The sequence below is a fragment of the Betta splendens genome, chromosome 16, assembly GCF_900634795.4.
Source record: "Betta splendens chromosome 16, fBetSpl5.4, whole genome shotgun sequence".
Lineage (NCBI taxonomy): Eukaryota > Metazoa > Chordata > Actinopteri > Anabantiformes > Osphronemidae > Betta > Betta splendens.
Window position 1 is genome coordinate 17,952,050 of NC_040896.2, and position 25,620 is coordinate 17,977,669.

The 25,620-nt window shown below is 49.7% G+C and overlaps 2 protein-coding genes across 7 annotated transcripts; both read left to right on the forward strand.

Annotated features, from left to right (window-relative positions):
* Positions 1 to 348: 348 nt before the first annotated feature.
* elovl4a (ELOVL fatty acid elongase 4a) lies at positions 349 to 4,842 on the forward strand. 2 transcript variants are annotated; one of them, XM_055503040.1, is made up of 8 exons: positions 349 to 597; positions 1,434 to 1,516; positions 1,604 to 1,791; positions 1,877 to 1,957; positions 2,409 to 2,580; positions 2,691 to 2,818; positions 2,924 to 3,265; positions 4,162 to 4,842. In XM_055503040.1, the coding sequence occupies exons 2-7, from the start codon at positions 1,450 to 1,452 to the stop codon at positions 3,236 to 3,238; spliced, it is 951 nt and encodes a 316-aa protein (XP_055359015.1). In that variant the 5' UTR covers positions 349 to 597; positions 1,434 to 1,449; the 3' UTR covers positions 3,239 to 3,265; positions 4,162 to 4,842. The 2 variants fall into 2 exon arrangements, with proteins under 2 accessions (XP_055359015.1, XP_028985239.1); XM_029129406.3 differs by having other exon boundaries at positions 2,924 to 4,842.
* Positions 4,843 to 7,388: 2,546 nt separating this feature from the next.
* On the forward strand, positions 7,389 to 24,341 carry LOC114843006 (protein SOGA3-like). Of its 5 annotated transcripts, XM_029129159.3 has the most exons (12): positions 7,389 to 7,601; positions 8,576 to 9,382; positions 9,600 to 9,824; positions 9,909 to 10,067; positions 10,321 to 10,392; positions 10,724 to 11,043; positions 11,127 to 11,286; positions 11,475 to 11,544; positions 11,630 to 12,176; positions 12,256 to 12,385; positions 12,513 to 12,820; positions 15,318 to 15,456. In XM_029129159.3, exons 2-11 carry the CDS (start codon positions 8,639 to 8,641, stop codon positions 12,621 to 12,623), a joined length of 2,538 nt encoding a protein of 845 aa, XP_028984992.1. In that variant the 5' UTR covers positions 7,389 to 7,601; positions 8,576 to 8,638; the 3' UTR covers positions 12,624 to 12,820; positions 15,318 to 15,456. The 5 variants fall into 5 exon arrangements, with proteins under 5 accessions (XP_028984992.1, XP_028984994.1, XP_055359013.1 ...); XM_029129161.3 differs by having other exon boundaries at positions 7,389 to 9,382; XM_029129158.3 differs by lacking the exons at positions 7,389 to 7,601; positions 8,576 to 9,382; positions 9,600 to 9,824; ... (6 more) ...; positions 12,256 to 12,385; positions 12,513 to 12,820 and adding exons at positions 14,009 to 15,145; positions 18,189 to 18,458; positions 19,597 to 20,106; ... (2 more) ...; positions 23,004 to 23,039; positions 23,122 to 23,262 and having other exon boundaries at positions 15,318 to 15,485.
* Positions 24,342 to 25,620: the final 1,279 nt, after the last annotated feature.

Sequence of the window (25,620 nt, forward strand, 5' to 3'; positions counted from 1 at the left end):
AATAAGGGCATAATCCGTGCGAAACTAGATTCTACTAAGTGAGGAAGACTCTTGGTGTAGAAAACGAGGACAGTATCAGTATTACAAAAACATTCAAATTCAAAGTACTGTTTGACCCAAGAAAACTACAGAATTTATGAATTACACCTTTAGACCCTTTAACGAATTGGTGACAAATGCTTACTTTTTTTAGATATTGAATCGTTATGTTTTGAATCGTGTTTCGGTAGCTTGTAAGACATACGTATATGTAAATGACCTTTTTATGATGACGTCCCTTATTATCAAAATTAGTTTTTCTTTTATTTTGAAGGTCTAGCCGGTCGTGCGGCGTGTACTCCGGCTGCTCTGACGCTGGTGATGCGTGGATCAGAGGAGACGTTCATTGAATCCAACGCGCAGTAGAGGCTAGTATGGTCCCCTAACGAGGAATTCATGCCCTCGCCGTGCGTTCAACGGCCCTTTTATTTCACACTGGAAGCAGAACAACTCGCCCCTTCATACACGGCGCGGACAGGCGAGCGCAGGGCGGAAAATCGCTCGTTGGTGACCTTGCATTGAATGTCCTACTTGACGGATTTTTAAAGCAGCGACACGGTAAGGCACTGAGCATCTTCGTGTCGATATAATGAGCTGCTGATGGCTGTGCGCACCCGTCCTTTTTAATCCGTAATATTAATATTTATACAGATGCAGGCTCAGAACTCGGGATTGTTGGAAAACCAAACTAATAATAATAATAACAATAATAATAATAATAATAATGGGACTGCTCCTCCAGCCTAGTTGAAGGCCTGGCGGCATGCCGCAGCGTGCTAAATCGCATCTCAAATAACACGTACATGAGCCTGATTTCTCTGAAATATGAATTATACTGTTTACGTGCACTACGATGATTAGTTTATTGTGAGAGCGGTTTGACGGAGGACGCGCGCAGCACTGTGGCAGATGCTGCAGCGGCGCTTGATCCGCTCCGGGCTGGAGAGAAAGAGATCGGGGGGCGGCGTTTTGGGGAGGAACGTGAAATCATGCCGCCCCTGGTTCGCTCGGCTCCTCGTCGGCCCGCGCGTCGGTTTATCCGTGTGGCGGGGATGATTATTCTTCATATAGGCGCGAGGGCACGAGGAAATCCCCCTTTATTGTAGGAGCCGCCAGGTCGGCCGGTGGTCGCGCTCGAGCCCAAAATGTGCTGACACATGCGCTGTGCCGGTCGGTGCTCTCTGCCTTTGTGCGCAATGAAGCCTGTGGCTCATCTATCACGGCCTCATGGGAACACGGGCTCCTGTAGAAGCAAGAACCGCCCTTTTCACTGGTCGGGAGCCGGTTTCTTATAATCAACCGCTGAAGTTGTGTGCATTGAGGAAGACGCCACTCATTGATGCAGTGACTTTTTGGTCAAATCAGTACAGTAACGTTGCCTTTCTCATTTTCAGATCGTCAGCCACAGCCATGGAGATCGTCACACATTTAATTAACGACACCATCGAGTTTTACAAATGGACTCTAACTATTGCAGGTATTGATCCTGTATTTCAGGATGCTTTCGCGTTGGCGTGTGGGCATACGTGCGTGTTTTACCAGTAGTGCAACCACTCTTTTCCAGACAAGCGAGTGGAGAAATGGCCCCTGATGGACAACCCCCTGCCCACGCTGACCATCAGCACCATGTACCTGCTCTTCCTCTGGCTGGGGCCCAAATACATGAGGAACAGAGAGCCCTTCCAGCTCCGCAAGACCCTCATCGTCTACAACTTCAGCATGGTCATCCTCAATGCCTTCATCTTTAAAGAGGTAAAGTATCACTACTAGTATCAACTACCACTTCTTTGCTCTTTCTTTGACTGTTTGCCACCGATTAACTCTCTCCTGTCTCCAGCTGTTCATGGCGACGCGGGCGGCGGGCTACAGCTACGTTTGTCAGCCAGTCAACTATGCAGACGACCCTAACGAAGTCAGGGTGAGTGTTTGGAGCCAAGACGGGCCGCAGATGTTAGACATGCATGCAAACGCACAAACGCAGGAGCACAACACCTCCTGCTGCCCGCTAGTTCATAGGGGTCAGCCTTCACTACATAATAATTCAATTTAAATTGCAATAATTCATTAAGAAAATGATTTTCATCATGTGGTGTGTTAGAAAAGCTTCACTCTCAGTTGTTGTAGAAACACGATCACCCCTCATTTGTTCCAGTTGCTCCATGACGTCGCGTTGCTTGGTCTCAGGTGAAAGCCAAGTTAAGATTCAGATTACACATTGATTAGACCAGAGAAAAACGAATTAGAGTTCTTAAAGCAAGTGCTTGTATTCACTGTATTAAGTAGTTCAGCTTAAAGGAGCGACTCCTGTGTCTGGCTGCGTTTTTCTGCTTGCTCCCTGTTTTCCTCACTGCTCGTGTCCTGTCTGACAGGTGGCGGGCGCTCTGTGGTGGTACTTCATCTCCAAAGGCATCGAGTATCTGGACACGGTGTTCTTCATCCTCAGGAAGAAGTTCAACCAGGTGACCTTCCTGCACGTCTACCACCACTGCACCATGTTCACGCTCTGGTGGATCGGCATCAAGTGGGTGGCTGGAGGACAGTGTGAGTGGCCCACGCTAGCAGGCCTGTTGCCTATTTAGGATGATTTGGCCGTTTTCAGGCCGTCAGGATGTGACGGCCTGTCGGTTTACACTCGTTTCATGTCTTCGCAGCCTTCTTTGGTGCACACATGAATGCCGTAGTGCATGTCTTGATGTATCTGTATTACGGCCTGGCCTCCTGCGGACCAAAGGTCCAAAAATACCTGTGGTGGAAGAAGTATTTGACCATCATCCAGATGGTGAGACGTTATTTCCCCCTGTTCCATGAATTAGATGACGTGCACAAATATAAAAGCGTGGAACTGGGCAAAATGTGACTTAGCCTCTCTCCGCTCGCTCCCCAGATTCAGTTCCACTTCACCATCGGCCACACGGCCTTGTCGCTCTACGTCAACTGCGACTTCCCCCACTGGATGCACTACTCCCTCATCTGCTACGCCATCACCTTCATCATCCTCTTCGCCAACTTCTACTACCAGACCTACCGGCGCCAGCAGCCCAGGCGCGATACCTCCAAGGCAGGCCGGGCCGTGTCCAACGGGACCTTCAACGGGCTCAGCAAGGCTGCCAATGGGGCGGCGGTCGCAGGGAGCAAGGAGGAGAACCCCCAGGAGAACTCTGGGAGGAGGAAGAGGAAAGGAAGAGCCAAACGAGATTAGAGGAGGGGGGGACTGACAGAGGTGCCGGTGAGAAAGGGCCTTTCTTTGGGGTCTAGATTGCTAGTGCTAAATCATGAAGTACTTGATTTGGGAGGTGTCCATGAATGGATGTTTTAAGGTGTGATGCATTTACTGAAGCCATGGTCGAAGTTGTTTTAGTTGAGTTATGACACAGGCCTGTGTTGAGGGAGGATCGTTCTGTGAGTGAGAGGGGTCAGAGGTCACGAGGGGACCGTTATCACGCATAGCCCAAAATACTGTAGTGACTGGTGCAGGATAGCGCTCCGTATTCCTTCTCCTTATTGTGGTGCCAAATGCCGCGGATCGGCTTCGCGCAGAATGACTGACGGCCGCTAAAAGAAGATCCAAGTCAGTTTTCCCCCGGCTCGCTGACGTGAGACGTGTCCGAGAGACGAGCGATCACTGCTGTACAGAGACAGGAATACACATCATAACACACACGAAAGCGTAATCTCTTTTTGTTTCTGATTTTTACTGTACAAATATAAACCTGAACAATATCACGTCACATTTGTACTTGCGTATTTTAATAATGTTATGTGAAAGAGATTTAAGTTTACAACGAAAGGACAACTCTATATTCATTCACTTCTTAGTAACGGTGGAGGGATCCTATATATTTTGGCTTGGGGACTAAAGAAGGAGCATAAATAGAGGTGAGATACACACAGAGAAGGAATAAAAGATTATTGGACCTTTGGGACCTGAATGGGATTGTTCCCATTGTTGTGGCAAACTCTACTACAGAAGGTTTAAATTTAGGTTTTCTATTTCTGTATCCAATCATTACATGTTTTATATGCTGTAGCCCTTCTTGTGCGTAATGTGATGAAATATCGTGGATAATATCCAGAGAAGTGACGGCTCTGATCATTGTTTCTGTGTTCCCTCCTTTTCGACAGAGAAGCAGGTCGAGTTTGTCTTCGCAGATGTTCGTCTGGCTCGTCTCTTTTTATATTCCCCTCTGATGTCGTCGTCTGTCTCGTGTGCCGAAAACAAAGACATATTGCCGGTCTGGGTTTCCTTTGTATTCGCAGAGGATTCAGAACGAGCCGCAGCCACTTTTTTATAGCAACTTATCGTGACGCATTTTCTTCTCGTGTCTACGTTTTCAGGCTTTAACCGTTGCCCTGAACTGGCTTGAATGTAATTTTATCATCAGGGGGAGAAAGGCGGATTTAAAAAACTAAAGGTTATGATTTGTGTGCAGACAGCGCTGGTGTGAGCTGCACCACAGTGAAGAACAAGCCCGCCTGATGCATTGCACATCATAAAATCAGTGCTCAGCGATTAAGCAGCAAATCCAGCTTCCTGTCATTATCAAGCAGTGACTTTTAATGTTATTTATTGGTTCTTTATATTTTTATGTAAATACCAGCTTCTATTTAGCCGATGGTGCTTGTTTGTGTATTTGTGTTTTTTGTGTTGTACATATTACGTTGTAATATTTTGTACACTGCGCGTTCGGGATCGCTTCTAGCTTGTTAGCTCAGACATTTAAAGGTCCACATTGCTTCTGTGTGTTTTTTAAGTCTTACAACTTTGAACTCTCCAAAATAAATTCAGCTGAATGCCTGTCCAAATCCTGACTCCCTTCATGTCGCTTTGAATATGATGAATGACACATCTCTAATAACTATATCACAACCAAATCACCCTAGACTGTCACAGTTGAAGTGCTGAGCACGTTTCTAACACTAGATGGCGCTAAGGTTACAGTAAATGAAACTGAGTTATGCTCAATATGTCCAAACTCTTCACCTGTTAAACCATTCTTTGTAAGTATTATATTGATTTAACCACAAGATAAAACTCAATTTACTCATAACATAAAAATAACGTATAAATAATAAAAATGTCTGAATACATAATATTATTTATATATTTAGATCAGACTATATATTTCACACGGCCAAACCCCAAGAACTTATTTTACATTCAAATGATGTTACACTGTGCAGCCAGTACCAGTAAATCAGTTTGAACCAATATTTAATTCTGTTTCTGATATTGTACAATAATTAGAGTATGTGAAATATCCAATCCATACAAAAGCAATAGGAACAATATGAAGAAAAAACATCAGAAAATGCTCTAATTGATCAGTGCAATTAGCCAGAAACAGGTTTTTACTGTTTTATCCTCTTTTAATTCAATAAATTGCCTTCATAATGTTTTATTATATATTATTGTCAACTTTAATTTTTAAACATTTTTAAGCATGGCTAGTAGTTATGCAGGACGTCTGTCATGTACTAAAGAAAATCTGTGGCGACTTCGTTAGACAAAAGCAAAAAAACCTCTTAAATTGTAATTTATAACTGTCCATCTCTGCTGAATTCTCCTCCCGTTTGATGAGTTCAGACAAAGGTTTCCATGGTAACTGTACACAGCAGCTGTCGGACAGCCCCCATCGCTTCATTCTCCCAAACCCCTCCCATCCACAGACACTGCCCCCCCACCCCCACTTATTCTTCGCAGTGTAGCTGAGGTGCATGTAGGAAACTTGTGTTTGTGTGTGTGTGCGTTTGAGGGGGTGGGCGGGGGGGTTGGCGAGTGATAGTTGTGTATCGGTGCTTGTGTAATAGGTGGACACATTTGTGTGTGTGTGCGTGTGTGTGTGCATGTGTGTGTGTGCATGTGTGTGCGTGCATGCATGTGTGTGTGTGTGTGTGTGTGTGAGATCTCTCCCCAGAGTTTATGAGTGGGAGGCCTTTTACTAGCTGAGGGGTTTTAGAAGGCTAATGTTTATGTTATCCCAACCCAGAGCAGCAATTTCACAACCCAGGAACCCGAAAACTACAACCTCATCAGCAGCCTCTGCTTTGAACGGTGGCCTCAGAATCCTTCTTTGCACCACACTCTAACAACCTCTTCTGTTGAACAGATGCAGGCCGCAGAGCAAGCTCTGCTCTGAGACGAATCCTATATAAGAACTGTGCCGTGAACCATTTGGGAATTCCCATACACACGATTTGAAGGTTAATGATCAACAGAGCAAACTATTGTAACCTATATGCTAACACACTGACCCAGTTAGTGGGAGCTGGTTTCTCGTTACCTCAGCATGTGCAGCCAGTGTGGTGGAGGAAACAGAGACCATGCTGCTGCTTGTTGAGTTTAATGTGTCTATTTGCTTTAAGAATGTTAGCACACATTTCATTTCATTCATATTTAATTGAGGTTATCAATAGTTAAAAGAAATCCCAGTGAATATTTTTTGGCATGACTAAAACAGCTTTTTCCAAGTGTGAAATACTGTGTTTCAGTCACACATCACCTTCTTTTGTCTAAATCCAGACAAAGCAGAATCAGTCGCCTTGTGGCACATGGAGCCTCAATGATGACATCTGGCACTTTAATGAAAGCAAATGACTGACTAGTGTCGGGGACGGGGGGGGGGGGGGGGGGGGGGGGGGGGGGGGAGTGATGAATGCGTGCACATCCACGTCACTGTGACAGGGAGCAGAGCACCCCAGGGTTAGATGCTTTATCCGGGGTAAATGGATCATGGTTGCAGCTTGAAGCTTCCTGACTTGGCCCACGACACCTTATTGGGCAGTTACACCGTGATTACAATAGAAATTGTCCTTGTTTGGGAATGGATCAATATGTATTGTTGTAAAACCAGGGGTGACACAAGCTGATGGATTACACGGAGGAAAGGGGCCGAGGGCTGCGGCTGCTGAAGCCGTGACAGAAGCTGAAATCCGTGCCATAAAACTTCCAGAGCAGAGCAAATCCTCGCTCTCGGTCCAAATCAATCCCTGTCCGTTCCTGTAAGACGTGCTTGTTATTGCACTCCTGTGTGGTCTTTTAGGCAGAGGGCCAAGAACGAACAGCCCCACAACGATCTGGCCCACTGCAAGTTCATTCAGTCAAAGTAAAGACTCTTTGGGGCTTAATCATACTTATTTACTGCAACTGTGTCCAGCACAAACAAACATTAGCCTCTTTTCGAGGAAGCTTGAACTTCTCAGCATTTTGGATCATGGCCACGCTTCTTTAAAACCCCACAACCTCCACGGCTGGATAACAAGCGACAAGGTGAGGAGGAGCATCCGACCAGCAGAGAGAGAGAGAGAGCGAGAGAGAGAGAGAGAGAGAGAGAGAGAGAGAGAGAGAGAGAGAGAGCAGCACGGAACGTGTTGCCCGTCGTCTTCCAATGACAGCCTGCTGCGTGCAGCCTCATTTCCGTGCAGCCGCGACCCTCCCAGCGATGATGTAATGTCATGAATATTGAAACAGGTTGCTTGGTGGTCGGGAGGCGCTCGACTCAGCATCCCTTCTGCTTCCCCATCACCACTCTCCTGCCGAATCCGACCAAACCACCCCGGGGAAGGTAAGAAAATCGCGGAGCTCCGTTATTTCCACGTGTTAATCTCTTTTCCCCCATCGCACCTTCGAGTTTCACGAGCATGTGGCGAGTGTAACCTGTATGAAGGGCAAATGACTGACTACATTAACAATGTTCTGCTCCCAGGCCTCCAGTGTGGATGGATGTGCTGCTTTCAGTTGTTTGTGTGTGGAAAACATTCCCATAAGAACGAATCTATACTCTCATCTGTATTTTCCTCGGTTGGACTATTCTACATCCTTGATTTAATTTAAGAGCAGCAGCGCGGGGGATCGTGTGACGGACTGAATGACAGGTAGTCGGTTCTTTGTGCTCTTTAAGCCAAAAGAAAAAAAAATAAAACTGAACGTGCCCACTGAGCAGGTGATCAAACAAACAATGTGCTCATCGATGGGGGTACTTTTAGATGCAGTCGCTCGTCTTCCGTCCATCTGAGTCATCGGGCTGGTTGGATGAGGAGGATGATGGTGGCTGACAGGAAGCGGCTCCCTCGGTTATCAGCCTGCTGAGAGCATCCTCCTTTGTGTCTTCTGCCTCGCTTGAGAATCAGACCAAGGGCCAGTCAAACCCTGCTCTCTGTCAGCTGAATGAGGAGGGCTGTTTAACGGATGGACCGCTGCTGCCGGTTTAACGGCCAACGACTTTGCCTTCACGGCGCTCCCTCGCTGCCCTTTGGCCAGTGCGTATGACGCAAATGTGGATTGCCTAATTGTCCGAGATGAAGCTGATCTCGTGTGTTTCGACTGCACAATCACTGGTGGTCACCTAGTGTCACGCTCACTGACATTAGCCTAATTAGCCTCGTGAAAAAAGCCCGGTGCGTCCTGGTTCACTGCTTCCTATTTAAGTTTATGCCCGCGTTCCTGATCTAAACTAACTTGGACCCTCTTGTCGACCTGTAGCAGATATGGTTATTTAGTTTCTGTAGGTATATGTCTGAAAAGTGAACTGTTTTCCAGCGACGGGGAGACTGGGGAAGGGGATGGGTGTTGTTGAGGATGAGCTGAGGCTTTGACATCACGATGAACCCATCCTCCGCCGAGTCGCCGCGGCAGCCAGACAATAGCGGCCGAAAGCAGCAGCAGCAGCAGCAGCAGCGCTCGTCGTCTCCGGCCGGCGTCAAAGACGGCGGCTCCAAAGCCGCGCAGAAGGGCGGCAACTCGCCGAAGCCCGTCGCCTCGAAGCAAGGCGCGGCGGGGGGAGGAGGGGGCAGAAGCAGCCGGGGTCATTCCCCCGTGTCCGCGGGCAGGGAGCGGCAGGCCGGAGGCGCTGCTGCCGGCAGAGGCGCGGCCGCTGTCCAGGCCGCCGGTGCTGAAAGCCCGACCCTGAGCCGATCCGCGGACAGGGGCGGCGTCCAGACCCCGGAAGACTCGCCCCGCCTCGTCGCCGATGCCTCCCCGTCCTCCAGGGGAGACCGCGTCGTGTCCGACCAGCCGTGCGCGTCCAAATCCCCCAAACTGAGGAGCAAGAATCCGAAGGGAGGCGAGGCCGCCGCGGTGACGGGCGCTCATAAGAAGAGCTCGAAGAGCACGGTGGGCTGCGGACCCGGTTTCTGGAAGGAAGGGTGCCTGCAGTCTGAGCTGATACAGTTTCATTTGAACAAGAGCTTGGGGAAGAAAGGAACAAAGATGCAGGCGAAGTCAGCATCTCCACCGGCCTCGGAGCCGGAGCTCTCGCCGGAGCCCGTCTCAAAGCCGGCTCCGCAACCGGACCAGAGACTGCAGGAGGAGATCGAAAGGCTGGAGGACGAAAACGACGATCTGAAGGTAAATCCTTTCCATTTACGTTTGCTTGGATAGTAATGATGGTGATTGAGCTATTTTGTGCGCTGTAGTCGCACCTGTTACAGGCCGAAACTAACTACGACATATATCGCCGGGGCTTGTTGAAAAAAAATATTTTAAAGGGATATGACCGATTACTCTTTATGCTTGGCTTGATCTCGATTTTTTTTGTGGATCGATCCCGTTCGCCTTGTTTTAGACTGAAATCGAGGAGATGCGAGCAGAGATGGATGAGATGCGGGACACCTTCTACGAGGAAGACGCCTGTCAGCTGCAGGACATGCGCAGAGAGCTGGAGCGGGCCAACAAGAACTGCAGGATCCTCCAGTACAGACTGAAGAAGGCGGAGCGCAAGCGGCTCCGATTCTCAGAGAGCGGACAGGTGGACGGAGAGCTGCTCCGGAGCCTGGAGCAGGACCTGAAAGTGAGTCTGCGGCGGAGTGAGCGTCGTAATTCCGGCGTTACGACGCCATGATGTTGACTCGCCGGCCCCTCTGTCCTCTGTCAGGTGGCGAAGGACGTGTCCGTGCGTCTGCACCACGAGCTGGAGAACGTGGAGGAGAAAAGGACCAAGACAGAGGAGGAGAATGAGAAGCTGAGGCAGCAGCTGATTGAGGTGGACGTCACCAAGCAGGCCCTGCAGAATGAGCTGGACAAAGCCAAAGAGGTAGAACCCCAAACGAGCTTATTGAGTATATTATCAAACGTTACAGAGTAAATACATTTCCATTTCCACTGGTTTAAAGCCATAGTTAATCAGCACCAGGGGCAGTTTGAAATGTTCCTAACATTAACTTTATAGTCTTGTTTTTCCATTACTGGGTTTTCAGTGTGCCATAATTCTGAATGATATCACTGGATTTAGTGGGAAAACAGTGGCTGATGATGATGATGATGATGTAACCGCTGTTTCCCTGCAGCTCTCACTGAAGAGGAAAGGAAGTAAGGATGTGCAGAAAGCAGAGAGAAAGACTCCACAGACCCCAGTGGAGGTGAGCCAGCAAAGGGCTCGTGAGATTATCAGGTTGTAAAGGAGATATTTAATAATGAAGCCATATTCCAGTGCAATTTCCTCATTAAAACGATGTGCAATGTACAGACTGAGGCATCAGAGGGTCATAATTCACAGTAGTAAAAGTAAAAATGAGGAAAAACATGAGTATTCCTTTGTTGCTGCATGAGCTATGAGACAATGAAACAGCTGAAACTCAACACCCCCAGACACCAGATGAATTATGATGTATTTTATTCCATAATAGCTTTATATTAATAAAAAAAATCTGTAGAAGAACAGAAGACAAAACTACTTTCTAATCTCTATAGGAGGAAAATGAGGATCTGAAATGCCAGCTGGCCTTCATCAAGGAGGAAGCCATCCTGATGAGGAAGAAAATGGCAAAGATTGATAAGGAGAAGGACCGACTGGAGCAGGAGCTGCAGAAGTATCGCTCCTTCTACGGGGACGTGGACAGCCCTCTGCCCAAAGGTGAAGCTGGAGGGCCTCCCACCACGCGCGAGTCCGAACTCAAGCTGCGCCTGCGCCTGGTGGAGGAGGAGGCCAACATTCTGGGCAGGAAGATTGTGGAGCTGGAGGTGGAAAACAGGGGGCTGAAGGCGGAGCTGGACGACATGAGGGAGGACAGGTAGATTTACTGATTCCCTTCGATCACGGCAGTGGGTGACAGCGGCGAGGAGGGGCTCACGAGCGCTTCTCTCCTCCCCCCAGTCTGGCTGCGGCGGGCGTGGACGGCTCGGGCAGCGGGGGTCAGCAGTGCAGAGAGCAGGGCGAGGCCCTGTCGGAGCTGCGGCAGCAGCTTCAGCTGGTGGAGGACGAGGCGGAGCTGCTCCGCAGGAATTTAGCCGACGTGGAGGAAGAGAACAAGAAGGCACGTGACTGTAGCTTTAACATATACAGTAGGAAGGAAGCAGCCTGCTGGTGCTACTCTGCCTGTTTATATAAGTGAAATATATAAGATATACGCTTTCTAAGGTTACTAGGCAACACAAAGATACTAAAATCTGCAATAATTTACTAATGATTATCAATCATGACTAACATGCAGTTTCATTTTAGGTGACAAGTGAACTCAATAAGCTGAAGTACAAGGCTGGATCCCACGAAGCCGGATCCAGACACGGAGGAGGTGTGTTTCTTTTTCATTTCTCCCCAATTGCACCAGCTTTTTACGCCTCTCAACCTGCCTCCCCGTTTGCCCCCCCCCCCCCCAGGCGGCGCCGACCCGGCGAAGGCGGAGGCCCTGCAGGAGGAGCTGAAGGCGGCGCGTCTGCAGATCAACGAGCTGAGCGGGAAGGTGATGCAGCTGCAGTACGAGAACCGCGTGCTGCTCTCCAACATGCAGCGCTACGACCTGGCCTCGCACCTGGGCATCCGGGGCAGCCCGCGCGACAGCGACGCCGAGAGCGACGGCGGCCGCGACGACGACGCCCCCTCGGCCTCCGCCCCCTCGCCCCGCCTCCTGCCGCCGCACCGCAAGCGCGAGGGCCCCGTCGGCGGCGAGAGCGACCCGGACGAGGCGCGGAGCATCCGCTGCCTCACCCCCACGCGCTCCCTCTACTCGCCCGCCGACGGCCGTTTTTTATCCAGGAGCCTGAAGGACCGGCAACACATGATGGACATCCACATGGAGGCGGAGAGGCTGGGCCGGACCATCGACAGGCTCATCACTGACACCAGCACCATCATCGCCGAGGCCCGGCTGTACGTCACCAACGGGGAGCTGTTCGCCCGACTGGAGGAGGACGAGGAAGGCGGCAGGTAAATGTGAGACCGTAACACTGCTCCTTGTCCGTGGGAACGTTCCAGGTGTGACGCGCTCGCCCCCTCCGCCCCGCAGGATCCGCGAGCACGAGCTGCTGTACCGCATCAACGCCCAGATGAAAGCCTTCCGGAAGGAGCTGCAGAGCTTCATGGAGCGGCTGGACGTGCCCAGGCAGGAGGACAAGGAGGCGGAGGAGCCGCTGTCTGTAAGCTGACGCCACCCGCCAGGAGCACGCGCGATATGTGTCAAACGCACCCGTTCACTCTAACACCTGGTGTCACTGTGCTCTTCCCTCCGCCCTCGCCGTCATCCAACATCTGCCCTCCATCCAGATGTTTCAGCCCATCATTTTGCTGATCCTCATCCTCGTTCTGTTCTCCTCGCTCTCGTACGCCACCATTTTCAAATTGGTTTTCCTCTTCACCCTGTTTTTCGTTCTGTAAAGCAAACGCTTCCAGTTTCTGTAGACCTTTTATTGTTTTCATATTTATCCTTTTGTGTTGGTTCCGTTACGCTGAACGCGTCACATCAAGTCACTCAAGGTACAGGGCATCGTCATTTACATTTACCACTCATCGAATCAGAAGCTTCCAACATTTACTGGAGACCAGATGCTTTGGAGCGACAGGTGGAGCATTAGGTGAGTAATTAAACTTTATTGTATCACCAATGATTTCACTTACAGTACTGCACCGTATCAGTAACTGTCTTCACCCCACTTAGTATATAAACATTAGAGATATGTCAATCTCAGGTGAGTTATTCCTCAGCAGATGTCTAATCAGCCATAAAAACGGGAACAACTGTGCTCAACGGTGTGGTTACAAATGCTGTGTGAGAATCTATATCTGTGCTAACAGGTGGAAATCCCTAAAAACAACTTTGCTTGCCGCTCGTGTGCCACATGTTTTCAGTTTACGCGGTTTGTACTGAGTATTTATGAGTTTCCACATGACAGCAGCCATAAACAGCTCAGTGCACAGCAATAATGTGAGTTCCAGGCCGCGCGCGCACACACACACACACACACACACACACACACACACTGGAGAGCATGGTCAGTAACAACACTCCCACACATGACACACATCTGGCCTGTGTGTCTTTTCCGGCAGCTCTACTGTCTGCATCAACACAATCCGTAACAGTTAAGCCCAAATTGCAATAGGAGCTCTGACACGTTACCCATATTTGGATTTTGGACCCGTGACATTAGGCTCTGCGTGAAAAATGTTCTGGGTGGGTCCGAAACAGTGGGTTACAAATGTGCTGATGGTGGATCAGTGAAACCAGCAGACCTGACCACCAGGACGGGGGCGGAACCGGCCCACCGCTTTCATCCCACCGGTGGGATGCTTTACGTCACATATTAGGGCCAGCTGTGGAGAGAGAGAGAGAGAGAGAGAGAGAGAGAGAGAGAGAGAGGAGGAGGATTTTATTCTGGTTAATGATAGCAACATTGGGGCTGCAAGCTTCCGCAGTGCTGTTTTCAACTAAACCAACTCATTCCAGGCTTTATTCCAGCTCCTTTACTGGCAGGACAGGGGACGTGAGTTGCTTTTTTAAACAAGACTTTTGTTGTAGCACTGGAGATCATATCATGTAGAGGTAAGCTAACAAGCTGCCAGGCTAACGGTGGGAAGCGGCGTGTTTTTCCGGGCCTGCTCTAAACTCGCAGTCTGAGTGGCTCTGCGTTATCACAACCGCCATCAAGATGAATCAAAGCCCACCCTCGTCCCTCGTGACAGTCATCCTCTCGTCAGGCTAGGACAACAGCGGGCAGTGTGAGAGGCAGCAGCAGCGGCGGTAGGTGAGGTCTCCCGGCATTTGCTCCGACCATCGCCGCCCCCGGGTCACAAAAAGGCGAGTGACGGTTAGCTTAGCTGCGTCAGACCGAGGTGCGCGACCTGATTTGTTGCCATGGAAACAGCGCGGGCAATTAGAGCGAACCCGGCGCTGATTAATGGACGCGCACCCGTGGACGACTCCCGTCCGCCTTCGTGCATCGGGCTTTGGGAAATGAAACTCTGGTGGTTACAGGGTGTAAAAATACACGGCGCTGCTCTTACATCAGAGCGCTGCGTGGGTATTTTTGGGAGCATCGCGGCGGTTACTGGGTGTCAGTCTCCGCCAGCCTACGACGAGTCAGTGCAGGCGAGAGGCGCGGCACAGCGCGTCCTGGGGTTCCCGTGTAAACATGTGAGGAGACGGTGCGCGTCGCGACAGCGAGGTTGGCTTTTTGAACCGGACCCGTGGACCTGGCACCGGAATGACGGCCTGACCGGGTCTCCGTGAGGACATGGAGGTGACGGCGGGGTCCAGTCCCGTCGCCTGTGGAAACGCGGCGGTGCTGAGTGCTGCTGTGTGGCCGACGGCGGATTTGGCCGGGTTTGGATAACTGGCGCCTTTACGCATTGGTTACCACCGGAAACACATAGAAACACGGCCAAGAAAACTTACGCAATGGACAGATACCGGCTTTATTGCCACACACTGTATAATCAAGTCGGGTTTTAGAGTCTTTATTAAAATGTGGAATGCGTTCATGAACGGCGCGGGGCTGCACGGTGGGGGCGGTGCTGGCGGGGGATACGTCCCGTCGCAGGGATGGGAGTTCGTGCCGTGTTCCAGGATGGCCGGGGCAGACGGAGGCAGGGGCAAAAGCCGCAGCCCGTCGAGGAGGATCTCCTCTCCGCCCACCGTCTTCCGGCAGGTCCACGAGCCGCAGCCCGGCGCCTCGCCGAACGGAGGCGAGGGCGGAGCGGGGACGGAGAGCGAGGTTGTCCGGGGACAAATGTGGGAAGCCCAGCGCCACCAGCAGCACCAGCAGCACCAGCAGCAGCAGCAAACTAATCACGTGCGCCTGAAAAGGAAGTTTGAAGATTTGAAAAAGCGACACGACCAGGACAAGGAGGAATGGATGCGCGAGAAGGAATTATTATTGAGAGAAGTGGCTGACATACAAGTAAATCCAAGTTATTTACCGCTTCTCGGTAGTGGAATTAAGAAATTCCAGGCTATTGTGCAGGTTTGAAATGACTAACACCGCTTTTATTAGGGTTTTCGACGCCTCTTTAGCCGCAGGTCGTGTTGCACTTCTGGCTGACTGAGCTGTTGCCCATCGTGTTTGCGCGCAGGGGGGCGAGAACCGGAGGATTCTGCTGGACCTGAAGAGGGTCCTGGAGGAAGTGCGGCTGGAGGTGAAGCGAGAGGAGGAGCGGAGGAGCGAGCTGCAGCTGCAGTACACCCGCGACAGGAGCGCCTGGCAGCTGGAGAAGGCCGAGCTCAAATGCAGGATCGCACAGGTAGGTTGGGAGCAGCGTGAATGCGCAGTGTAGTATAAGAAACGAGTAAACAGAAGCATTTCTGCTTGCGTGGCATAAATCGGGCCCAGCCACACATCACGGCGTTAAATCACCCAGGCATCCGTCCAACACAGGCTTAGCTCAGACAAAAGATGTGCGCCGAAAAGACGGCGGAGCCCAGTTTGACCTTTAACAGCTTTCTCTTAAAGAGTGAAATATTAACCTGCTGTTACCATGGATAGTTAATGTCAAGTGTTTCCTAAAAGGGGGCGCACTAGGCAGAGCTTTAGGTTTGCATACCAGTGCCGTGCTGTGTCAGGCATCGCGCGGATCACTTGAAAGACTATGATTAGTTATTCTTCAGAGAAATGTGGCTTTGGGGGGGGGGGGGGGGGGGGGGGGGGGTTAACATTTTTTTGCGGTTGTATCACAGGCGAGCTCTCGTTTGGTCGCTCCACAGCTGGAGTCCTGCTCGACCGAACAACACCATTCAGTGATTCTGTCAAACGCGTGTGTGGTTCGGCCCGTCGGCTCTGGAGACGAACAAGGTGGTGCAATGGCACAGGGGAGCTCTCGGGTCGGACTGATAAACAATAGCGTATCTTGTCTTTTACTCTTACTGTGGACGTTCTATCTGCTGCAATTCTACGTCCTCCGTTGTGAGAACATTGCGCCATTCCGGCGGAGCGGCTCTCTCTGCCCTCCTGGCTCCGTGCCTCCTCGCAGAGAGCCTTAAAACAGAGGCGTTCACCGTTCTCTTTTGCCTTTCGAGCCCAATGAGGCGTCGGGAAAAGAAGGCCTGATGCCAGGATGCGACACGCAAACATACCGTAACTACACACCGACGCCGACCTCCAGCGGTGCGTTTGCGTCAGCCCACATCTGTGCGCAGGCGCAGCCCCATTGTGAATGCCGGTTTGCGTCGGCGCCGCATCCCGCCACGGTTGGAAGCTCCGGCTACGTGTTTGCCGAGCGCTAATCTCGGGCCGCTAAGTCGAGTCATCTGCACTCACTCGCAGCTTAGTAATCAAGTGACTAATTTACAGGCCGGCTTCCCCCGTGGGGCCGCGAGGAGTCAGCGCGTCTGTGGCAAAGCCTCAGTTCGGCTTCGAGAGCGCGGCGCTGTGTATCGCTCCGCAATTAGCGCGCGCGCTCGCTAGCAAATATATTATTGCGTCTGGAGCCAGTCACGCTTTAGTCACGTCTTTTCAAACATCTGCCGTGGATGTTGTTGTATGTCACGTTTTTAGTGCTTCAGAGGACGACGTGAGCCAATAAAGCATCAACACAGCTGAAATTTTAATTACACACCGTTCTCCACAGTAGGTTACGGCTGGAACTAACTACTGCGCGTTGCCTCCACATCCTCTTTGGGCACCTCTACCCAAATACGCTACGTATCCGATGTCCCAGGCTGGATATTTCCAGGCATATTTCTCAGCATAGTGATTTATGAAAGCTGCTGGCAGCTTGGAGATGACTCAATCTGCCATAGGCTCTACCCCCCTGCTCCCTTTACCTCGTTTCCCCCCCCCCACCCCTAGGAATGTGACATTGTAGGCTGTCTGTCCACTATTTATAGCAGGTCACCGTGGTGACACCGTTACCTTTATATACCCGGTGCCAGACAGGGCAGAGGAGAGGAGCTGCAGGACTGTGTTGTTGCATCCTGAGCAGCGTCGCCGTCGCTAAGTCAGTGAAACACGTCCTTCAGCTTCTTTATTTTGACTCCGAGCCTTTTGTTTTTGCACTTTGCCTATTTGTTTACATTTGCCTGTTTAAATAGACTGCGGAGAGCGCCCATCATTGTCCGCCTGCAATTGCGGCGAGGGTTGAGAAGAGCCACAGACAGACAGAAAGAACTTGCTTGTTTTTCTACACCATAATTTCTTGACCCCAGGCCACAGGCAGAAATAGCTCCACGGCCAGAGCCTGTAAAAAGACTTTGGACCGAACTCACTATTCTCTCCCTCTTTCCAACACACACTCCATGTGTGTGTAACACACATGGAGAACCCACTTGTACGCTCATGCAAAGGCGTTGTCTTGGGCTCTTTCCAGCTCCAAAGCCAACATTTTTTCTCTCTAACTAGCAAAAAAGTGCATATTTACCACAGCCTGTGCAGATTTACGTAGTAAACCAAGCCTTTATTTTGAAGTATTTTAACAGAGATCCGATTTTTTGGTACAGGACATTTCATATTATCATTTTTGGTAAAAATAATATTGTTAAACTATGAATAGAAACATTCATTATTGTAGGGAAGATTTAGCTCCACGTGTTCTAGAGATTCTGCCGACTCCGGTGGATCATCACTGACTTAGATCATGAGCATCCTGTGCCTGGATCTGTGATGTCGCACTCTGTATCCTGTGTAAGTGAGATGCTGTAGAAAAGAGAGCTGACATCTGAACCTAAAGGCCCTGTGTCTGAGTTCATACAGGACATTTTCATCCTACTGTATTGTCTCTTTTCCTCCTCTGAACCCACTCATACTCCCCCTGGTGTATTATCCCCCCACTTCCTCCACCTTCTCTTCCTGCCACTCCTTCATTCTCTTAATTCCACTTTTAATGATTTCTCTCACTCGTGCCTCACTTGCTTTGTCCTCTGACTCTCACCCGCTGTAAATCTCCATCACGCTTCACTCTTTTCACTCCTGCTTCATTTTCTCTCCCCTGCCCCGTGTCCTTCCTCTGCAGTTGGAGACTAGAGAGGGTTCTGGGTTGATCAGTGGACCAGCAGCTCCTGGCTCGGCGGCGCCGCAGCACGGCGAGAGCCCGTCGCTCTGCTGTGAGGAGCAGCGGAGGCTCTTGGCAGACACACACTCGCCCGCCATGGACCTGCGCTGCCAACTGGAGCACAACGAGAGGGGCTGGTTAAAGGAGAAGGCTGAGCTGCTGGAGAGGTTTGACGGGGAGAGGAGGGAGTGGGAGAGCCAGCTGAGAGATATGCAGAAGAAAATAGAGGAGGTAAGATGTGTCACCAAGAGAATACGTTTCTATTTTCTAAAATCTGGTTTGAAGGTTAAGTTGAAGGTGAAGTTAGATTCAGTAACTTGAGGGAAAATATAATTTCAAACCTATACCTTTTCATATTTCATAGTTTTTTTTGACGTCTACCCTACTAAGCTACATCCAGGATGTTACATCCTGTGCACTATTAACACCGTCAAAACAAAAGCCATGAACTGTGCAGCTGCAGAATATGAAGAAAGGAAATAGCAGAGGGCGGCGGATGAGTGTTTGTCTTCTGTCTCCAATGACCTGCAGCAGCGTAGAGGGAAGATTGCATGCAACAGAAAGAGTTTCATTGGTCGAAATAGCGTAAAATATACAATGTCAATGTAAACTACGTTCATTCAGTTTTAATTAATAGAGGGAGCTGGCTGAGAATTATTGGGTAAACGATACCAGAGCAGTGCTGGATGCAGAACGGAAACCGCGTTTAGCAACATTTTCCTAAATAAGGAGGACAAAGGTCAAGAAAGAGGAGCTTTGGCACGGGTGGTCCAAATGTGTGTGCCGACAGACCGGGCTCTGGCGTGTCCAGAGGACCGGAGCAGGGTTGTTAATGAGGGAATCTGTCGTTGGATGGGGTGCGATGGCGCTGGAGCAGTTTGCTATCGAAAGCACATGTGGCTCTCATTTGTCCCTGTGAGACCTGAAAAAACGAGAGGGGGAAAAACAGCAGAGAAATATGAAGTCCCATCATGACATTGTGTGATGGGAAGAGAGCCCAGTCAGCATGAAATAGGACTATTTTGAGCGTCGATGGTACAGTAGGAGGCCAGAGGTTATTTGAAAGAATTCTTTGAATGTTTTTCTAAACCTCAGTTCTCTAAATATGTCCATACGATTTGCTATAAAGCGGCCTTGGCCGACGTCTCATCAGCCCATATTAGTTTGTGATTATACAGTAGCTCAAGATGTGGCCTGTGGTTATTTGCACAGATTACTCCCAATTTAGCAAATCCTTGTGATGTAGGATGTTCCGTCAATATTTTATCTGACTATTCATGTTTTGTTTTCTATTTTTTGTTTAGACCAATAAACCTTTGAGGTGATTTGAGACTGTATATGAAATCTTTCATCTCCCTCATGTTTTCAGCTGTACTGTGAAGTGAGGGCCAAGCGCGAGGGGGCCGGACCGGGCCGCGGGCGTCAGGATTACAGAGACGCGCACAGGCTGAGCATACGTTCGAGCAGCACCGGCTCCAGTCTGCTCAGCGACAACTCCCGCTCGGAGCCGCTCAGCAGCTGCAGCGCTTCGGAACCAAGCAAGCCCCCACCTCTACCCGCCTTTGGGCGCCACCGGGGCGCCACGGGCGACGCCTGGGATGGCGCCTGTCCCCAAGCGGGCGGCGCCTGCGATTTCGATTTTAATGTCGGCGCTCACTTCACTCATTCACAACCTGAGCTGCGCGCTGGCTGGAGGTCAAAGGGCGCTGAGGATGCGGCGGCGTTGGATGCTGCTTTCCATGGAGCTTCTGGCTGTGAAGCGCCACAGGAACATGTCTCTGAAGGGAAGGACGTCCATCTCGGCACAAAAGAAGACTCTCTTTGGTCTGAACCTAGTTCTGGCAGCGACAAGAAGAAGAACACCACAGCTCTCAGTGCTGTAAGTGTAGCCGTTTTTAAATGAAGCAAAATGTTCTATATTTGAATCGTGTGTTGATGGAGTTTTCATCACTTACTTTGTCTTTGCTTCTTGGCTCTGCTGTCAAATACTTTGTTTGATCCTCACTATTCCTGTACCGTGCCCTATATACTTGTTTCTGTCATTCCTCTGAACAGAGAATCCTCTTGACTATTTTTGCGGAGTCCTTCAGATGTGCTCAGTCTCTCCTTCTCTTTGTCTCAGGCTCTGAAGGAGATCGCCCGTGTCAGCGAGGAGCTTTGTAGCTACCAGGATGAAATCAGGAAGAAGACTGGCGATAAGGGGTATATAAAACCTCACTGCCATGTCACCATCTGGTCTAGTCACTAGTCACAGATTACATACATTTGATACACTATCCACAAAGTAATTTGATTGTTTATCTACAGGAACCTGTCTGACTCCCTGTGTCACCCTGGAGACAGGCAGATGCTGTTAGTCCATGATAACACAGGACTGGAGGAGGACGCCGACCTCAGGCAGATTTATGATGATCTCTGGGCCTTGCAGAGAGACAACTGGATAACACTGTCACCAAACAGCACCTGGTCGGCCAATAAAACAGAGAGCACATCCTGTAGAGCCGGAGTCAGTGATCCAGACTCGCGGACAAGACCTGAAACGCTGTCCGACATGGATGAAGTAGCTCCGCCCATCCCTCCCCGCAGCTCTTCCTGGAATCTGAGCGCACAGAGCCACCCAGAGACGGAGCTCCACATCCTAGAGTCCCCCGTCACGACTGTGAGGAAGTGTCACAGCCCCTGTGTGCTGGTGGACAGGAAGTGCAGCAGCCCGTCCATCGTCAGGAAGTTTGAGGCGATGCTGCAAGAAAACGAAGGGAAGGTCCTCGTGGACGGTGCCGTGACTTCATGCGCTGTACCCGCTAACTCTAAGTGTAATACAGGCTGCTGCCACAACCGCTGGTCCTGTGACACGAGCAAGTTCAGTAGCAGCAAGTTGTCCGCGTATGGGACGGTCCAAAAAAGCTTTTCTGAGGTTAATATACGCAGCGCTGGGAAAGACTCGCCCTCTGAACACAGCGTTGGTGGAAGCGATGCAAAAAGCCCCCAACTCCAAATGCCTCCGGCCCTCAGAGAATTCCCTTTAGCTCCACTCTTGTCCTTGTCGGAAGTGCCACCTGCCAACGCCAGCCTTCAGGGCTCCAGGAGAAACATAATGCTGGAACAAAAAACAGCCGAGTTCAACAGAACTTTGTTTCAAGCCGAGATGGGTCGAGGTGTAGAGGAACCAGAGATTCTCACTGTGACAGGTGTCCAGCCAGCCCTTTTAGCATCAGATGGGCATTACCCTCTGAGGAACACTAAGTTTCAACCAAGTATCTCCAAAGGCTCCACAGACATCTTGGACGTGAATCCTGGAACCACAGTGTATCTCTGCAACTTGGATTCCACAGTTCAGGAGCCCAAAGTCCAGCCACGGGGAATGAGATGTTTTCCTGAAGGTCAAGAGGTCACAGTGAAGCAGGAAGCCCCTTTTGGACCCGAAGAGCCGCAGGTTAACCTCACGGACACCGCCACAACAGCAGCTCACACTTCTGAGGTCAAGCACCACGTCCAAATAACAAGCAGCCCTTCGAGGAAAACACAGCACAGAGCAGCCACAGAGGACCTCTTTCCCGAACCGGGCCAGAACGTAGAGGGTTCTGAAAATGCCCATGAAGCCAAGCACGTGACGGCCAGAGTGGGTCCAGTGCAGCAGCCGTCTGCAGAGAGCAGAGACAGACACATGATCCAGCAGGGGCCGAAGCATGTGCCTGTGCCTCCTCCCCACTCGGACTCCTCGAGACCTGGGCCTCGGATGATGAATGACCACCCCTGGAAGCCCCTCACCCTGGCTGCGTACCCTCGTCCTGAGGGATCCAGGTCCAACTACGGGGCGCTGGAGAGGATTCTGAAGAATTACGAGAGTGCAGCCAGGGCTCAACAGACCCAGGGACAAAAGAATGAGACGGCGTCAAATCCCAACCTTAGCGTTGAAGAAGAAAGGGCACTGGACCTGGACATGCTGGACATGGACCCTCTGACCTCAGCTCCTAAAATGAGGCATACACAGTCTTCACACACCTCCCAGACACACAGCACACAGCTCAGCAGCAGCAGTGCCATGACTGTGAAAGAGATGCAGCTGATAGTGCAGGTGGGTAGACTTTGAAATGATATATGTCCATTTTCCTTTGACAAAATTTGAATTCAATTACAATAGAGGACCTGGATGAATGTGCACATTTTATTCTTTTTGCCTCTGAAACACTGAGCGACTGTCCTTGACTGAGGACAGCTCTGGTGGGACTCTTGTTTATTTTTGGTGCGTGCAGAAGCAGGCCAAATCCTCCATTATCATCGGGGCATCTGGGCCATTCCACTGCTCAAAGGCTCCGAACAAAAGAAACCAACGCTGTAGCGTCTAAGATTAAACTTGGCAGGAGGTCCGACGCCCTCCACCGGCCGACGCTTATCTTTCAGACTTTCTCTGCAGTGAAAAGGTTTCTCTGGGCTTGTGTGTTGCAATTACAGAAGCTTCTGCGAGGAGCCAGCAGAATAGGAGCGCTGGGCGAAGCACGGAGATGAGGAAGCCGCTTTAAAGTCACGCAAATGTTCAAGAAATTATGGGGGTATTTTATTTGACCTCACAAAGTCAATGTAATTACACAATTCTAGTTTGGCCTCAACAAGGAGCAGTGTCCTGATAAACTGAGGACTGGTAGTGCTGGTAAACAGCAGCATGTGATGAGTATTTTGTTCCAGATTTTCTCGTGTTGCCCGACAGGAATAACTTTTCACATGAGCAGACCTCGATCGCTAGTGTTCCTGTTTGAAATATGCCTGTTGTTTTCCCAGGGTCAAGAAGACTACAGAGGGAACACGTGACAAAATGTAAAGTATCTGTGTGACTGCATTGGACCGTTGGCAGGACGGCGCGCTCATTCTCAGCGGTAATGTGTTCGTTTGTCCCCAGGAGAGCGGCCAGTCGTCCTCCTGCTCGTCGTCCTTCAAGAAGAGCTTCTCGAGGCCCGCCCGTCCGTCCAATCGGCGCCTCCCCTCGCGATGGGCCAGCCGCTCCCCGACCTCCTCCTCCTCCCCCTCTTCATCTCCGTCCGCCACGCCCGACGTGCCGCCGCCCATCCTCCTCCACCAACACGCTGCCTCCTTCTGCTACTCGCGCGGCTTCCACATGGAGACTGTCATCATTTGAGCGCGGTGTTTGAAATGACCAGAAGCCTTCAGTGATGACCTCTGACCCTGTCCTGTCTTATTGCCTATAGACAAAGTGCTTTAGCTGTGAGGTAGCTCGCTTAGCTTAAGAATGTACACATTCGCATCCAGTGGAACCCGACTGACCAAGGACAGGAAGGGATGGAAAACAGCAGGATGGTCTCATGCATGCACAGCCTCAGAGCACGGCTGAGACCTCGGCTCCCAGTCAACAGTCACATTCAGTATTTCAGTCAGTTCTTCCTGACTCATTGCCACCGTTTAAATCCTAGCTTTGACTAGAGTAGCTTTGCAAATGTACCGACACCTCTGTTTTAACTAAGGTACGGTATCTACAGTCCAGGAGGATGTCATTTAATGCATGTTCAGAATTTTGTGTGCTTTGTGCACAAAATATAAAGTAACATACATGTGTTGGTTTTAGGGACGCCGGAGCAAAGCTAGTTTCTCTCTGCGTGCTAATTAAGCCGCGTGGTTTGTTCTACCTTCTTAATTAATACCCACAGTAGATGCCGGGACTGTACCTTGCCTGTGACTAAAATATTTTGTTCTACGTTCATGACTTTTCACAGTTAAGCGAAAACGGTATTTACACATTTTCAACAGATAGATTCAAACAAGTTGCTTTTTTATACCTTTGTACCAAAGGCTAGTTTTTTCTTTTTATGTAGTTAGTTTCTTTATATGTTTTCTTTTTCCTGATTTGAAAACCCCACAACATTGCATTGGCAGTTATGTTTGATCTCCAATCAAAATGTTAAACCTCATACAAAGGAGCCAGTTTTTGTGCTTAATAGAAGTAATGGCTATAAAAACCTATTAAACCGCCTTTTTTCTACTCTTACTGATTCCAAATGTGTGGACATTGCTCGGCAGAGTAGTGCAGTTTTTTTGGGTTACAGTGAGTCATATGATGAAGACGCCGCCTTTGCTGTTTTTTTGTGTAATAAAAGTAAGGACTTATTTACTGTGCTTCTCATTTCATGACACACACTGAAGTAGTTACATACTGTACATGTTCTCCTTCCACTAGCCTAGTGCACATGGTTTCATCCTCTGCAGTTTACCTACTTCGGACTTTATCAGCTGATCATCAGCTGATCATCTTAACCTAAGATGACCTTGCCACTGTGCAGCTGCCGCTCCAGTCTGAGCATCGTCAGTCCTCAGCCTGCAGGAGGAGCAATATTTTGATTGGCATTTTGTTTCTGTGGCCACATTAAGAGGAGTCCCAGGTGACTCACAGACATGAAGCACCAGAGCCGATTGATGGTTTGGCTCCTTTAAAGTCTCTGGTTGACATGTTTGGAGACACTGTGATCTCCTCCTCTGAGATAATGACTGCAGAGCTACAGTAAATGACAGCAGCAGAGGAGCAGTTCAACACTGTGGGAGTAACTGTATGTCTGTGTGCCTTGTAATGTTGAGGTACATTGTGCATGAAAAGCTTTTTTCTGAATATGCGACTATGTTTACATCTCATGATGTAATGAGCCTCATGTTACTTCATGATACCAAAAGTAAAATGACGTACGGTGTGGTAAATAAACCAGTTTTGCATCTTTACACACACAGATAGGGACAGATGCATGACCCTTGACCCTGAAACCCGGTACTCCACGCTGACTGAAATAACAGGTGCGACAATGTTATGGTGCCTGAAATCCTACCCTGGTGCTCAGATAAATATAAATATTGTCATACTATGTGCTGCTCACTTCCCTGTTTTCCTCTGTCAAGGTTGGGCTGCCGTTTAGATTCCCTTTACTGGCCCAGGGTCAAGTCTCAATGTTTCCAGATGCTGGAATGATTATATAAGCAGTGCTAACTGTTTTGATTCCAGATCTGCTTAAACACAGTAACACTGGAAAGAATTTATTGAACAATCTGTATCTAATTATGCAAGTACAGAGTAGCTGCTGTAGTTAACAAATGTTTGTCATCAAGTGTAGACACAGCAGCTATTTGTGACAATGGACAATAGTCTATTATTTTGCCAATATCCACTGACAAAATGAGGCGTGTTTGTATTTGTGATGTGACACACACACACACACACACACACACACACACACACACACACACACACACACACACACACACACACACACACACACACACACACACACACACACACACACACACACACACACACAATGGTTATTGTAAAGATGGGATTATTACATTTTAAATAAATAAATAAATAAGTTGATATATTTTTGATCTGCATGTTTTCATGGAT